At 43.5% G+C, this 17,326-nt stretch overlaps 1 protein-coding gene across 1 annotated transcript in view; it reads right to left on the minus strand.

The window, feature by feature from the left end:
- The window catches only part of LOC116400745 (voltage-dependent T-type calcium channel subunit alpha-1I-like), a 153,271-nt gene that overhangs the window by 73,782 nt on the left and 62,163 nt on the right, over positions 1–17,326 (minus strand). Inside the window, exons 3-4 of the mRNA XM_031878742.1 lie at positions 16,418–16,529; positions 11,725–11,858 (exon numbers count right to left, since the gene is read on the minus strand). Coding sequence (XP_031734602.1) covers positions 11,725–11,858; positions 16,418–16,529 — 246 coding nt within the window. The remainder of the gene's footprint in view (positions 1–11,724; positions 11,859–16,417; positions 16,530–17,326) is intronic.

The raw sequence follows: 17,326 nt of genomic DNA on the forward strand, positions 1-17,326 counted from the left end.
GTGTGTGTGTGTGTGTGTGTGTGTGTGTGTGTGTGTGTGTGTGTGTGTATTCTTAAACCCCTTCTTAAACATCGTCCTCCTCTTTTTAGGGTTTTCTCTTCTCTTGAGGGAGCCGCTCTGTCTCTCCGCCATTTACTTTACCTCCCAAAAAAAAAGCACAAGTTGGCATTTTAAAAGATCTTCTCCCATGAGCCAGCGGGGCGGTTTCTCTCCAGGGTGTCCCTGCTGGATGGAGGGAGGAGCTTTGAATAATGGAGATAATGTAAAGAGGCAGGCTTTCAAAACTCTGTACAGGATTCATGAGCACATCTGTAATGCTGTTTGAGACATTTAGCCAAAGTGGGATCTACAATTAAAAATGACCTCAATCGATGTTTGATCGGGTTGTTGATGAGCTCAAACTCAAAGACCTTTTTCCTCAAAGAGAGATAAAGTTGCTGCTTATGTTTTCTCCTCTCAGTGACTCGAGACTCTTGAGTTGCACACTAAAGCTAGAAAATTGGACAAAGATTACGCGTTGGCTCTGAGCTTCGCTTGACAGCACTTTATTTGAAATGAAATGAATTAATTACGTTTGCTGTGGTGCGGCAATCTTCAGAGGTCACGTTCACAGTGAACTCCACCATCGGAGAGTGACGCACATGTCTGTTTGTTGATTGAGGTGATCATAAGGTTCATGAGATAAAGAAGTAATATAACAAATCTGAAATAAAGAATGTGTGTGATCAGAGGGTGCAGCCACACGCTCACAGTGAGGTTCCTAACAGCAGGTGTTCAGCATTAACAGCACAAGTTCACCTGCTTCTTCGTCACATGAGCTGCAACATATCTGAGCAAAACACAAAGTTCAAATTGCTGATCCAGGCAGCCAAACAGATCATGTAGGGCGGCCATTCTGCCGGCTGCACACACGGCCTGAAAAAAGGCGAGAGAATAAACTAATGTGGCAATTACCGGAAAGCACTGAATGTCTCACAGGTCCAGACGAGACTCTCCTTCTGGAGAAGATGGCATTAATTATTCAAATGAGATTAATGGATGCAGTAGATCTTCTGTCCCAGCAGTGGTGTGCAAGACAGAGAAGATAGAGGCGCACACGCACACGCACACACACACACACACACACACACACTTACAACAGCTCTGACGCACTCGTCTCCCTCTTTACCTTTTCCTCCTCTTTATTTTCCGCCTCACAAACTGTCTCTTAAATATCTTCCTTTACTGCTTAAAATCTATATCTCTATTGTTTTATTCTCTATTTGTTTTGTCCTTTCTGTGTGTGTGTGTGTGTGTTTTCTCTTTGTGTGTGTTATTTTCCATTCTCACAGTCCTGCAGTGTGTCTTGTAGCATCAGATCTCTAATGAGGTACTGTTACACCTCCAGCTGGGGACAGACACTCGTGCACGTCTCTCTGTCTCAGTGTGTGTGTGTGTGTGTGTGTGTGTGTGTGTGTGTGTGTGTGTGTGTGTGTGCGCGCGTTATATGTGCAGACATGTGGCTATCTTGTCAAAGATGAAAGCCTTGTGTGTGCTGAAGCTCTTGCCTACATGTCCTCCACCACGTCTTCCCGTTACACGGCCCCGTGTTCGCCTCTGACGGGAGACTACCTTTCACAATAAAAGCCCTCGACAGACACACTTTAACTGAACTTAAATTCACTCAGAATATTTCCCTGAAAGGAAACTCTTTAGAGCAGCTCACATTAGCTGAGGAGAACAGCAGCAGGCAACTGTTGCATATTTGCATCGCTGCCGGTTTGAACAGTTTCGATGCAAAAATATTTGCAGGCGAGCCTTTAACCTCACTTTCATGAAGAAGAAAGTCACTTCCCACAATCTCAGCTCGTCTTTCAACTAGTCTCCTGCGTCATCCCAGAGAAAAGCGCCACAGCACTCATGCCATTTAAATTCTATTAGTTTCTATTCGAAGCAACTTTCATCCGTGTGTGTTATGCGTGTTTACATTTGAAGCATGTGGCCTTCAGCCTTGAATGTCTGTGTGCTTTTTTTCAGTTATACTACGCAGTCAAAGTGCATCGCTCATCAAAGTGAGCGGATGATAGATGTGAGGGAAATGTTCAGAGCTCTGGGGGACCAGCCTGTAAGTAGTAACACACATCACTCGTGCTCACTGCTCGTGCATTTTACAAACATCATGAAAGAGTTACATGGGCTGATTTTTCTACGGGAAAGTATTCAGTTGAGTCGATCTGATGAAAACCTTCTGACCGAGCAGTGACAAAAATAAATACCCGGCAAGAAATTACCAGCATGCATGTTCTACATATGACTTTATCTGAAAATAATGAGCCCAGAATGCGCGCACACACACACACACACACACACACGATACCAGACGGATTCACAGGCTTCATTTACTACACGCTTGGTGTCAGAAACTATCCAGGATCATTAACTCAGTAACCTCATGCATCATCTTCCAGTTAAACTAATTAGAATAGAAACCCGGAAACACACACGAACACATCGAGCATTTAGCAAATGAAACACTCCTTACTGTACAGCCGTCGCGTTAAACACGCAGTGCAAACAGAGTGTGGATACAGCGTCAGGTACACACTGTTGGATGTGTTCCAGTAAATCGTATCGCTGCAGCGCGCCTCGTCAACATGTGACACCATGTGATGTTGATCCAAGATGGCGTCATCCTCTGGCATCGTGGTGCCGTTCTGTCTGATTCCCACAGCTTTGTTGCTCTTGTGTTCGGCCACTGCCAGTCATCATGTTTATATATTTTATATATATATATATATATATATATATATAAATAAATATATATATATATACACACTTACATACATGTAAACTGTGTGATAAGAACATACCATGTATGATTATTGATAACATGACTGTTGTATCATGTTGTCTTATCATGTTATCTTCTGACTTTTTTAATTTTGTATATATAATTATCTTTTCATACCTTTTACACTTTTTAGTTATTGTGTTTAAAGTTGTATATAACTCTATCTTTACATTGAGCTCATTCGTCTCCGCAGAAGTCTCTTCAGGAGAATGTAATCACCCCGTTTGATCGTTAGATTTGCTCTTTGAACCTTCAGATCAAATCAATTCACTTCTACATCTGTTAGCGAACATTCACAGAAACAGAGGGATCAGGGATTTGATGAGACATTAACAACAAACTAAAGACAGACCTCTTTGTTGAGCGTTAAACTCTCCGCTGTCCAGACCGTTAGGTTTTACTGAGCAAAGAGTTGATAGAGTGCCTGATTCAGAGCCGGCAGGATGGTGGATTCACTCAAAATAAAAAGGCAGCAGCGTCTGCAGCGTGAGTCTTACAATAAGATTTCATCTCCCGAGAGAATTCACCGCTATTTCATTAGCAGCCACCTAGAAAAATATATTTGACTCTACGCTGTGATGAAAACAAATCAGTGTCACAAAATCATCTCATTTGCAGATGACACTTTTTTTGTTGTTGTCATTTTCCATTAAATTCTCAAAGCTAATTTTAAGCGAACTTTTGAAATGTTGCAAACGTACATTAGACGAGTTTCCATCAACCGGTTTGGAGCTCAATAAACGAGGCTGCGTAAGTTTCATCAGAAGTTGGCACTGTAAGCTACGCGCGGCTGTAATCTGCGGGTAAAAAAAGAGTAGAAGAAGAAGAGGTCGTGAACCAGAAACAAAGCACGTCCGCTAGCCATCTAACCATCTACGAGAGAAGAATGGAGAGAGAGGTCTACCGGAATGTGTTTCAATTGTGAAAGTATTAATCGTTCTTTCATGTCAGCTGGTATTGTCCATGTTTCATCTTTTTAAAGAAATCATAAATCCAACAAGACGCAGACAGCAGAACCAGCTGATGAGTCATGTGAGTTAAATGTTCACTACGTTTTTTACCATTACTATATTTAGCGTCAACTCTTTTTCCAACAAAAAACACCTCAAGAGGCGAGAAAACATTTTTCCCAATTGAAGAAGTTGGATCGGATTGTTTCCATAAAGAAAGACGGTTATTGTTGGACGGTCCTTCACAATAAATGTTGAAATGTTTTCACGATGTTATTTATAACCTCATTGGAAGAACATAATTACTTCCATCGACTGTTTCAGAACAGTATATGAGCGCTTATGGGAACTTATTTCTGTCGACGAAGGGGCAGAACATTTGATTTATATACAGTGTATGTACATATAGTTCTGCCAACACAGAGCGAGATAAATGAGGGTCTTCCATCTGCTCTCCTCGCCAGTGTGAGGCTTGGCAGCTCTGAATCTTAGGAGGAGACAGTTAAGATGTGTACCGAAAGCATATGTTTGATATACGAGGCAACGCACATCGTCTGCACACGATAAAACCAGAACAGAGAGAAACAGATGGCACCGATCAAAAAATAAAAGCATCTAATGAACCCACAGTCACAACAACATGAACAGAAAAATACATACATGTCTTCAGACACAAGTCCATGACAACACTATCACATTGAAATATATATATAGATGGATGGATAGATAAATGCCTTTCTCGACCTGTAAGAATAAGATGTGCCACTGCAGTGAATCTCTCAGCAGCTAAACCTTCCGGAGCCAATCACGCAACCAGCATCTACGGCTGTAACAATGGTGGCAAGGAACAGCAAGCAACTACCTGGCTCAGATTGCCCAATGAAGAGTGGAGGTTCTGCTGACACGGGCAACGCTCAGAGCAACAGTCGAGTGAGCGAGCAACAGCCCGAGCAACAGAGGACGACACGGTCCCGGTTGTCATTCTTACAGTGAGTTTGGTAGGAATGCATTTGGAGTTGTGAAATGTGTAAATTCATGAGTCCTGACATTTCTCCATTAATACGCTTTGATGTTCCCGTCTCTGTGATATTAGAGTATTTTTAGTTTTTTTTAATTTATGCTCCCTGGACACACCGCAGCGTCCTCGCCTCCTCTCCTGCTCCCTCTGCTGAGTGTCGGAGACAGATAGAGGACGTGAGGGGAGAGGAGGAGGAGCAGAGAGAAAGGATGGATCCTGAGAGAGGAGGTGTAAAGCTGCGCCTGCACTCACCGATAGCCTCTCCGAGACAGATGACAGGCTGTCACAAAAGGACACACACACACACACACACACACACTTTTAAATATGCAGTTTGCACTCACATACACACAAGCATACAATACAGGAGGGTCATTGGGGGGCAGGTTCCAGTTATACAAACATTTCTGAAGCAGCGTCACTTTGAGAGGAAGAAATATGATTTCAAGGACAAAAACAATTCTTGCAATTCGTGGTGTAACGGACCAATGACACGGATCAATGACAGAGTGTAACGTTAACCATCAGAGTGTAAATAAAGTTTTACTGACTCAGTAGAACATGTGTTTCTAGTCTCTGATCATGTTTCATTGTAAACAACCAATCAGAGGAGAGCTAGTAACGTTAGCAGCATCGCTAACGGCTAACCAACGGAGGTTCACTTCAGGTACATCATGATGCCTTCAGGCTCTGCTCAGTGAACATGAGTACTGGCCGAAGGTACATTATAACGTTATGATGATGTGTTCACATGTCATCTGCAAAATGTATTTTTGGTGATGAACTTGAATGAATCCAGTAGTTTGAATATAAAACAGATATTAGAGATTAATTATGAGCTGTTTACAATAACTAGCAGATTATAAGACACCATTAAAACTACTGACGACAAGATGTGATGTAATCCATAAAAATACCATCTTCATCATTTAAATTGTGTGTTTTTATGAAGAAAAAAAACGTAGCCTTTATTAACTACAAAACAAACATACTTATTCAAACCAAAACCACAACCTTTGAGTTCTGAACAGGGTTCATAGAGCATCATGTAGTTTCAGTCGGAACGTGTTTGATAATCAGCTGACACCACTACCTCGTCAAGGTAATTGGGACATTGATGGCTAATTTTCACTCATACATTTAATTTACTGTATGTTTTTGAGGAGAATTTGTTCATTCATTATTACCAATATTTCCCTTTTTTCCAGGGCAAGTTCCTACAACTAAACCTCCAATCTCTTCAAGCAGCCGAGGCGGGAGGGAGTCCTAATGCTGAGCAACAGCAGGTGTCAACCGCTAAAGACAAGCCAAACTCTCTCTGTCTCTCCATCCCTGTCCATAGCGGCACAGCAAATTAGGATGAGATTCACTCATTGGAAGCGATGTTATTACTGCAACCAGGAGCCAAGAGCAGACGCACACATCATCACCACGCTGGAGATGTGAATACAGAGAGACAGACATCCTATGGCGCTGGTTGTGTTGAGCATAACGGAACTGCCATCTTTAGCTGTAAGAAACCTCAGAGATGAACTGAGGATCAATAAATGCATTCAGCTCCTCAATAAACGGACCGACGCCGGCTTCGTAGGTTTCACTGGCTTATGTTTGTATAGTGAATGTGTAGAATGTGCTAAAGACGAGTGAAAGAAGACGTCTATCTTAGCCGGCAAAGCGCTTTACAACGCGACTCTCGTTCACACACACATGACGGCAGAGCAGCCATGCAAGGCGCTGGCCGGCCCATTGGGGAGCAATTTCGGGTTCAAGGACACTTCGACAAGCGGACTTCCCCGAGCAGAGGATCGATTCCACCAGTGCTTTATCTCCTGAGCCACAGACAACAACATGTCATCGATTGAAAATGAACAATGTGGAAGGGTTTGACTCCAGGCCCGCAAGAAATAGATCCGAATAGGCTCTTTAATTGTGCAATGTAGAGTTTATATCTTGTAACACGTTGAACCCTGAGCACCAAGGTGCAGAGACATCGAAACTTGAGGAGAGGAATTAAAATGTGACACAGAGAAACCCTGTTTGGGATTTAATAGCCATGTCTGTCAGATAAATGTGCTTCAGTTCACGCCAAACTCTCTGAAGACGCTCATAATTTCACTGTAACAGCGTGTGACTTCCAGCGCTGATCTTCGTGAACTGTTCTGCAGCAATGAGGCTCATTTACACCAGAAAGGCGTCATTTTTGTGCCAAATTTCTGTGATAGAACCTAATTCAAATATGTGCAAATAGCACAGGAGCGCCAAGATGCTATTTTCTCAGCAGCCCAGTTCAAAGGTTGAGATTTATACAACATTGTTTGTCATATTTGTGCAGCTTTAGCGGCCACAGAAGCCGCGCCCTTTTGCCTAAGCACTGACCGTCACATTTCAAAAACATCCGAGGATAATGGAAAGTATTTTTACTAACTCAACAGCATCTAAACCAAAGAAATATAAAGGTTAATTTGAGTAACAATGCTCTGGAACACAATGTACGAGCCTTTCAGCTGGAGTTTTTCTACATAAAAGAATGCCCGACTAACAGGCATGCAGCAGGGGGTTGAGCCCGAGGGAGAATTCACTCAAAGAGCAAACTTTTGATTTACTGTTGGACACCTGCGTTCTCCGCACCAGTCCACAAACACACAAACACACGGCTCCACACAATCTCACTGTGTGCAGGGTTCAGCTGTACAGGCAGGCCTGGTGTGGGCCTCACAGAGCCTGGTGTGGGACTCATGCTGCTGCTAATCCCCTTCCTGCAGCTCGCCTACTGTTTGTGTTTGCAGCACACTAGTTCCCAGGGGTGTGACGTTTTATCGCGCTCCCCCTCCTTGCCGCTGCATGTGGTGATTGTGAGACTGGGGAGTTACTGGTGGTAGTGCACGCGCTGAGCATTCCACAGAGACGAGGCGATAGATCTCTGCGGCTGCTGTTTAAAGGACGACAACGGGGGGGGGGGGGGTAAAGACATGTGCTGAAACTAGGATCAGAGTGGAGGAAACAGACCACATACAACATTACGAGGAAGCAAGATGGTGGCGGCAGTATCTTCTCCAGTCTAAGGGCTGGAACAGTGCGCTGTTGAAATTCATGGAAAACCTCCAGAAACCAGGCCAGTAAAAAAGTGAAAGAAAAATGTTCACCTTCCCTTGAGGGCGAAATAAGGAGAGGAGGATGAAGAGAGTGGAAATGAAAAGGAGGGATGGAGGGAACATGGCTAAGGTAGAAAAAAGTGTAAGTTCAGTTAAAAATGGTGGAAAGCTACTGGGGGACAATAGAAGAGGAAAAAGTGAATAATTCATCGAAAAGAGATACGCAACAGAAATATATAAATACTAAGCACAAACACTTTCTTTTGAGGCAATATTTAAAATAACTATTTTAATACTAATTAAAAGAGGGCATTGTGGGAAGAGAGAATGTAAGAGGAGAAAGGAGGTGTGCTTACATCATGTGGCATGGTGTTCAGAGTGTTTGAGTCTTTACAGTCACATCTGGTTTGACAAACACATTAATGAATGCAAGTTAAAGGAAGAACGATCACGGTGAGAGTGGATGGATGGAGGGAGCAAAAGATGGATGCGTGGGAGGGAGGGAGGATGGATGGATGGAGGAAAAGATGGATGGATGGGTGGGATGGAGGGAGGGAGGGAGGATGGATGGATGGATGGATGGAAGAAAAGATGGATGGATGGGTGGGATGGAGGGAGGGAGGGAGGGAGGATGGATGGATGGATAGATTTTACACATAAAGGCCATTTCACCAGTCATTGGGAGTTCCATTTAACCCGTTTTAACTCTGGAGGAGCTTTGTCAAGTCAGGAAATCACCAAATGAGTCATAATATTTACTGGACAATATTATTGGTATTGCTTTTTTAATTATCGGAGATTGAACCACACTTGGGACAAGAATGTAGGCTCTCTTTGTCCCGGCTGTCTCCGTTTTAAAGCTTTATTTGTCTCTTCTGCGTCAACAAACGTGGACCTACGGAGGTTTAATACTAAACCTCTGGAGTGCCCCTTTAAGACAATTCCTTTAAAAGTGAATATGCACTTGTGCACAATTAGACTGGTGCTCTATGACTTCAGAACCCATAGTGAAGGTAGCTTAAGCAATTGGTATAAAGCTTGTTTGTATCCAGAATCATTTTGGCCCATTTGATGAGCTTCTAAATGATAACCAAAGAAACGTCGATACTTGATCGTGTTGTCTTTGAATCCTCCTAATCTTTCTCCTGTGCACAGTATGTCAGTTAATTAAGCTGTTTGGAAAGTCACCAACATAGAGGAATGTCTCTTTCTACGAGCTTCATCCAACAAGAGAAACAGATGAGCGATGTTTACCCAGCATCCCCAGGGTGTCGTCTCCTCTGCTTACTCATCGTGATGGCGGAACAACTGAAAGGGAGACTAAAAAATGGAAAAGGGAAGCTACAACGTGATCGTTTTATCCATTCATGGTAATTACTTTTCCTCTCATGTGCCAAGAGATATTATGGTAAATTGGAAATGTCTGCTTCTTGCCAGAGGTTGGTTCACATCTATATATTTATTACCATCTAGCAGGATTGCTAGCTGAACTGAAAGGATACCAACAAGGTCCAGAGAATCCAGAGCTCTTGTATTTATTCCTTAAAACCAACATGAGTGATGCACACGTCAAAGAACAGCATCTTCAAGGAGACTAACATGTAGGTTTTCATCACAGTGCCACGGCCGTTCAAATAATCAATTCAAACTCAGCTGTCAGCTGGTGTGATGATGTTTGGTTGCAATGACAATCGATAATGTATTCTGTGGCAATAAAACACCTCTATGGGGTTTTGTGCGAGTGAAGAAACGTGTGTACAGATTGATTTAGAGTTCTTGTTATTGGGAGTTTCTTCATCAATCACTTGAAACCAGCCGTTATAGGCTGTGAATCGGCCGACAACCTGACGTGTGTTTGACACCATCCGGAAAAACAGACCAACCACTCCGATGGCCGATATGTGATTTTAGCAGGAAGAGCTAAACTACTGTCAAATCCATGTGCTGACTGTATATGGTCAAGAAAGCTATTGTTAGCCTCTAATGAGGGATGTATGTTCAAGGCTGCACGATGTTGGTACCCATGGCATCACGTATAAGTTTCAGAACGAGAATACAGACATTTTCCATGAAAAGGCAGTTGAACCAGCTGTGTGTTAAGTAGACATTCCTCGTTGATGTAGTGACCCCACAGCGTCGGTCTTAAGTATGAAGAAGTGGACGTAGTCACTGTGACGGCACCCATTGGTCTGTGGTTATCGAGCCTTTTGAGTTTTCCATTTCTGCCGTCGCCATCGTGTCTTTTTTTGTAGCCGGTAGTGAACATATTTGGACGAGAGGGTGGAGCTGGGAAAGAGTTAGCTTTAGCATAACAAATGCTAAGTAACAGCTAGTGCTAGCTAGTGCTAGCTGGCTAGCTTGGTTGGCTAGATGCATCAGTAATGAGTTGGGATGCTAGCTTTAGCCTGAAAAACCGGGCTTGTTTGTAACGTACTAAAAAATGCACAGACTCCTTAGAGTGGTCCGTTTTAACTACACAAAAAGACTGATTATTTTTCTTATATTTTCATGAAAAATTATTCAGAAGTCACCGACATTACAAACACGGCCGAATGGTTAAGTTCAGTGATTAGCTGAGGCAATGCCTAGGAGACAGCTAGCAGCTAGCTACCTGTGATTCAAAGCAGCCACGCCCTTAATTATGCATAACTTTATATGAATATAGTTTACATGGATTAGTTTTAATCAATTCACCACCGGTACAGGTTTTTGGAGCTGCCGTGTTGGCTTCACTTTTCAGCTCCGGAGGTTTCGGATATTTCTTTGTGAGCTATTTGTGAAACTAGCGAAGACGTGTCAACATAAAACAACAAGCAAAGTGCTGCATGACTTGCTGTCATTCCACCAGAATTTGATTCACCCTCAGACGTCCATGACAAAACCGTCCAGTGAATGAGTTGAATGTATATACATGAAGGTGTGAAAGCAACTTTCATGTATATGGAGTTACAATACTTCAATTACAGACTGCAACTTACAGACATTTGCATCCTTTCAAATCCTAACTTGCAATAACAGAGACACTCCCAGTTCCTGTGCTGATCAATAAAAAAGACGTGAAAATATTTGAAAAAGGGTGAGACTTCCCTCGCTGTCAAAGCGTCACTCAAAACAGCAAAAGAAAACGATCAAAGGAAACTGAAAGCAGTCAGAACAACAGACTGTGAATGGACAACATCACAGAGCAGAAACCACACTGCTTCATGCAAACTGAAAGTGGAAATGGGTTTAGGTTAGGGGTTACGTCTTTAAAGGGTTCATCTGATAGTTCATCATTGATTTTACTCACAGAACCTATATTATGAGGTTGAGTAATGAGGTTTATTCCACCAGCAAAAGGCTTCGGCTCATATTCATGAGGTCGTCAGTAACAGAATGAACATGCGGTCAATTTATGAGGGTCATTTTCAGCTCGTTTGTTAAAGTACATTACAGTGATTAGCTCAGCTGAATCACATTATCGTTGTGTTGTTGTCCGCCATGTCCCCGATCGACAGTGACTATCAACGTGACAATATTAAATGTTTCTTATTTAACATAAACAGTGTTGGCCATGCATGGTAGGACAATGCACCGTGAACTGCCGAGCTCGTAAATATACTCCTGATAAACCTTATTATTAATACACTAATAATAAAACTTATAAATAGGGAAACACATTTGTGTGAATGAATAAGCTTGTGTTTCTATTTAATCCTACATGACCTTATAAATATGGTGTTTATCCATTAATTTGTAGTACAAATGGTTTTCTTGCTTTGCCAGATGTGCGTTAGAATAAAACCTGTCACACTGACAAACACAGAGAGCACAAAGGGAACAGAAGGTCCTCACCCTGCCATGACGATGAAGAAATCCAGTCGGTTCCACGTGTCCCCGAGGTAACAGTGTCGTCCGAAGATCCCCAGCGCGACCATCTTTATAACCATCTCCATAGCGAAGAAGACGTAGATGAATGCATCAAAAGCCTGACAGGAAGACACAGGGCGACAAAGAGACACGGCATCATTGCTCAGTGCTTTGGGCACCGTAAACAAGGTGGAGACAGAAACATCAGAGAAGGACATCGATGGGCCTCAGCAGGATGGAAAAACACCACCAGGTGCGGTGAATCTGTGGGAACACGCTGATGTCAGAGTCAAACCTCTGGAGTCGATGTGTCCGTCATGCCTGCTGTCAGTAACACACAATGACGTGGGCGACATGTTATGTTTGCTTGACTCTTTATCAAATGGGCACTTTGGGAACGTGGCTCCGCCCCTATCCATGATTTATCAAGTTAGTAAGGAGACTCAAGTGAGCTTTCTCAATTTCTGGTAAAATAATATTTCATTTTTATTTGTAACATTGCCCATAACTGCCACAGTCACGTCTCATTTTGCTCCCTATTAGACCTTCACTTTATGGTCATCTGTGACAAAGAAAATCATTAAACTGTCATATTTCAGAAGCCAGAGGCAGCAAATGTTTGCCAATTTTGCTTGAAAAACTATTGAAAATCTAAATTCGTAGCTGTGAATAAACCAGCAAAAACTAAATTGAGTAGCCAATTAATGGACTTGTTTCAGCTTTGTTACAGACACCAGTCTTTGGTTCCAACTGATGCCATCAGTAGAGGCCACTTGGAGTTTTGGAACATTATTAGGCACAAATAATCAGCAGATCATTCATTGATGAGGGCAGTCTCCAAGACATCGACCCAATGGCACCTTTGGGACGAGGTGGCCGATCACCCTCCAGTGTTTCCTGGGCTTCTCTCAGCCTCCGTCCTCCCCCCTTTCTCCCTGCCAATCTCTTACCTTCGTCTCTCTTCCTGCAACCGTTTTATTTATTGTCTTTCTCTAACAAGTTAATATCTCCATCTCTCTCCAAACCTTCTCTTTGTTAACCCCCCCCCCCCCCCCCCCCGCCTTCTCCCCAGTCGAGCAGTTTGCCCTAAACTGTGGTGTAATAGAAAATAATTTGTTTGTGCAGTAATCAGAGATAAGCCCCACATCGACATCCCCCCACCTCACTTCAGCTTTAATCAAGCATCTAATTAAAAGAAAAAAAATCAAAATAAATCAAAGAACCCAGCTCGCTAATGCGTGATATTGCTGTTGTGAGCAAGAGGCCCAGATTACTGCTGTTCTTTTCTGTGTATAAAGGGGGATTGGGGAGGAACTGACGCGCTCGGCGTTGCCAGTAATTTGATTTTCAGAGGGTGAAGTATACTGTCGGCAACATGATCTGAATCCGAACCACTGATGCGAATCCTTGTTTCGTCACTCTCTTCGACAAAAGAAGCGTCCTACTCGGCAGTCCTGGGGGAGCGTGGAGCTGCAGGACTGGCCTGCTAATGCGCAGGAATGGTCGCAGTTTGCAACCTTGACCTTTGTCAAACCGGAACGATGGACGAGGTGCTGCCGTTTGTAAAGTTCGCCGAACCAAGGGAGATGAAAACTCCACCAAATGTCAAGAAAAACATTCCTCCTCTGACATTTCCACTGCTCTCCTTCTTAACCTCTCACTCGCTTGTCTTCTAGTCTCTTGTACGTCTCTATACTTCTGCATCATCCGTCTCTCTCTGGTTTCCCTTGTTTGACTTCCATCTGTCTCTATTCTGGTATGCTCTTAGCTTTCCAATCTTTTCAACTGTGGCAGGCCGTAGCCCAGTCCATGATTACATTTTGATATCAATAACACAAATATGCATATATATATATACAATATTATTATTTTCCACACACATCACATGTGCACACATTTCTAGTATACACCTACAGCTCTCAATTACAATGCTAACTTGCTCATGTTGCGTAGTACAGCTGAGGCTGATGGGATGCTTGATGTTGCCACTGACACGGCTCAGATTGTTGTTATAAAGCCGCAACATTTTGGAAAGAACCCTGCAGAGAATTATAACCTTTTTCTTTACTTTTCCTTCAGTGGGATGAATAAAACACTTTTAGTGGACGTACATTGACGGTGAGGAGCTGCCCAGACACAATACACTGCAGCCCGTTTAGAAGCTGCAGCGTTCGCGCTCAATACAGGGTTGCTTTGGGTAAAAATGACGTTACTGAAGTACACAAGTTACGTGATAAATAAATCAACAATGACTTCTGGTTTCGCACGAGGAACGAACAGCGGCCTCTTGGCTGAAAGATGGCTGTTTGTTGGGCCCACAGACTGTAGATAAGAAGTGGGCGTAGTCATCGTGACGTCACCCATTGGTTTGTGGACTGATGTTACGAAGCCTCGAGTTCGGCGATATTGCCGTCGCCATCTTAGATTTTGGCCGTTGCCGTTGAAGAAGACTTGAAACTAGAGATTGAGACCATAAACTCATGTTCACAATGTTTACTGAGGTAATAAATCAAGAGAGAAGTAGAGTCATTTTCTCATAGACTTCTATACAACCAGAGGAGTCGCCCCCTGGTGGTCAGTGGAGAGAATGCAGCTTTAAGACATGAAGCATCGGCTTCACTCATTATTTTCCGTTGGTTTAGCTACGAATGCTGGATGTGAACAGCCCGAATAGCAAAAACACTATTACAAGAGGAAAGCTGATGAAAACCATTCAGCGTTAAAGGTTCCAAACCTTTCACATCTTCAGAGCTTTTTTTAAACCAAACTGGCATCATGTGTATGCCGCTCTCTTTCTGAAGGCTACTTATTGACTATCTCACATTTCCTCTCCAGTGAGATGAGAACATTGTTGTCTCTATACAACAACGTGTGATGTCGATGAAGGCTCTCATCCATCCAGGTCATGGGACAGCTAGAGGGAAGTCAAATGCAAACTAAATATGTTTGGTGCTAAAGCGTTTTAAGGACCAAACTACGATTTTAGTTGCCTCTGACTCTCACAGAACAACATAATCTGGTATTCACTCATCATTTTCCCCTTTACATCCACTCATCCATCCATCTACGCACGTTAACTAGCTGACTGAATAACTATCAAAGCTTCCAGAAGGTCTTTAAATCCACATTTGTTAGAGCTTAAAGATTGTGCTGCCGAGGCCCCGACTGAAATCACGGTATTGAACAACGGAGTTTCTGAGAGGTATTGACTGTGGCACTGCAGCGCACTAAATCCATGCTGATATTGAATAGGCTCTGTAGATACTCGGAGGAGAAATTCTATTAGGTCCAACTCACCAGCCACCTCCCGCAGGGAGCCGGATCAATCCGCTGTCTGTGCTGAGTGCAGCGCCTTCTGTGTGTGTTCGTGTGAGAACGTGAACAAAACCCCAAAAAACAGCCGTGATTCAACGACCGCTTCACAAAGACAGACCGAAGATATACTGTACGTGCACACGCTCGCACGCAGGTGTAACACCCACTCGGGGGGGGCACCTTTTGCCACAAGTGAGGAGGGATCCTGTGTCCTGCGAGTTGGGGGGGGGGGGGGGAATAGCTGCCGGGGTGCATGCTCGCTGCACCATAAAGACCACATGCTAGCAGTGAGTCACTGCGAGGAGTTACAGGCGAGGAAGCATTGAGAGGAAAGCATTACAGAAGAGGAGGGTGTGTGTGTGTGTGTGTGTGTATGCGTGCGTGTGGGAACAAATACATGTGCACGCTTCCTAGAAGCACATCCTTTGCTCTCTACTTCTAGGACTGTGAGGGCATGTTGTCTCTGTGTGCTCATGTGAGTTGTCTGCTGATGTAGGGGGTCATATATAAAAGTATAAGTGCACAGATTTATTAACGCATGCTCGTGAGTGCTTTTGCACAGCGTCGATGTATCTAGAGCCTGTAAATATACATATATACATGAGCCTGTGTAACTAAGTCAACATTATTTATTGGACACTTTTAAATACAGGGAGAGAAACCAGCCATGTCAGTGGCTCTGTGAGGCTGGAAGGCCCTTTGTAAGGAACGCCACATCGGAACATAAATGCAAGTTAAGTCCCAAAGTTTGTTGCAGTCGAGGAGAAATAAATGTAAATATTCCCCAGAGGGTGGAGTCACAGTACAATACCAAAGACTAGAAAGGTGCACTCAGTAGATTGCAGCTCTCCGCCAGGTGTGTCTGCTGAATTGTGTGACTGGATGAACACATCCCACAACTGGCCGTATAGTCGTTGAACTCAACAAGCTGTCTCCCCGTGTGAGCGCTGGTAGTTCTGTTAGCCGTTAGCCAAACACGCCGTCCAAACCAAGAGAAGTGGGCCAGCTGTTTTCCACCTCACTGTGTCTCTGGCTGCAGAGTATAGCAGCTGAGGGTGATGCACTCACAATGTGCAGTTTGCTGCAGCAGAATGAGAGATGTGTGGACGGACACAGAGACCCACGCTCACTCACGGGACGCATGCGAGTGATTGCATGATTCTACTGGTGGATAATAAAAACAATGTCCCAGTACACTACATTACGTGTTCAAATAAAGAAACTGGAGTGCAATAAGATACAAGCAAACAGTTTCAAGGCCTTGGAGAGTAAATCATGCTGCAGCATCAATGGAAAAGATATGATCACAAAGTAAGTGTGTGTGTGTGTGTGTGTGTGTGTGTGTGTGTGTGTGTGGTCCTACCTGTAGTATCTGGCATCTGTCCGATGTGCAGTCGATGTTCTCACAGGGCTGGTACATCCCCAGAGTCACGCAGTTCAACAGGATCACCATCATGCTCACGCGTTCGAACCACGTGGAGACATCAAGCGTTAAGGAGAACAGCTCGAGGAGTGGAGGCACAGAACAGGATGCAGTCTGAGAGGACACGTCACGAATTCATGATCATGTCAGTGACAAATGATGAGAGATAGGAGGGTCTGACCACATGACTTTAACAGCCCCAAAAGGCATTACTATGGTAAAACGACACAAGAAAGGTGAACCCTGCAGGATTTAATTCAGACATGGTTCCAGAGTCCGGCTTTGGGTTTCAGGAGCTTCTGATCTTTTCTTCGACATCTACTGTCTCCATGTTGCTGTTAAAGAGCCGGCCTTAAGAAGCTGTAACAGCAGCAATGAAACATGTGATGTTTACGACGTGTACACTATTATTAAACTAGCAATTTAAATGTAAGTGAACTCCTCCCTGATGCTCTCACATTCACTTCTTGCATTCACATTCCCAAATGTTGAAGCTAAAACAAGATAGATGCACGTTTCACATCATTTAATTCTTCCACCATCTCCTGTCAGTGTGGCCTTTGAGCAAGGCACTGAAACCCTATTTGTTGACTCTCTGACTGCTCAAAAAATTGCTCCAAAACAAATGTCAAGACCACATCTGGTGTTCTGAGAGTATAGCAGCATGAACAACACTTGTTTAGAGGAGCGGGCAGGAACGTGCACAAACTGAGCTGCATGCCAGAGAAAGAAATTAATTTAAAGAAACAAAGCAGCGGGTGTGACGGCAGCGATTCAATATGTGTTCAATGTGCGTTCAATGTGCGTTCAATGTGCGTTCAATATGCGTTCAATGTGCGTTCAATATGC

This window comes from Anarrhichthys ocellatus, unplaced genomic scaffold (genome assembly GCF_004355925.1).
Source record: "Anarrhichthys ocellatus isolate YVR2014 unplaced genomic scaffold, GSC_Weel_1.0 scaffold197, whole genome shotgun sequence".
Taxonomy (NCBI): domain Eukaryota; kingdom Metazoa; phylum Chordata; class Actinopteri; order Perciformes; family Anarhichadidae; genus Anarrhichthys; species Anarrhichthys ocellatus.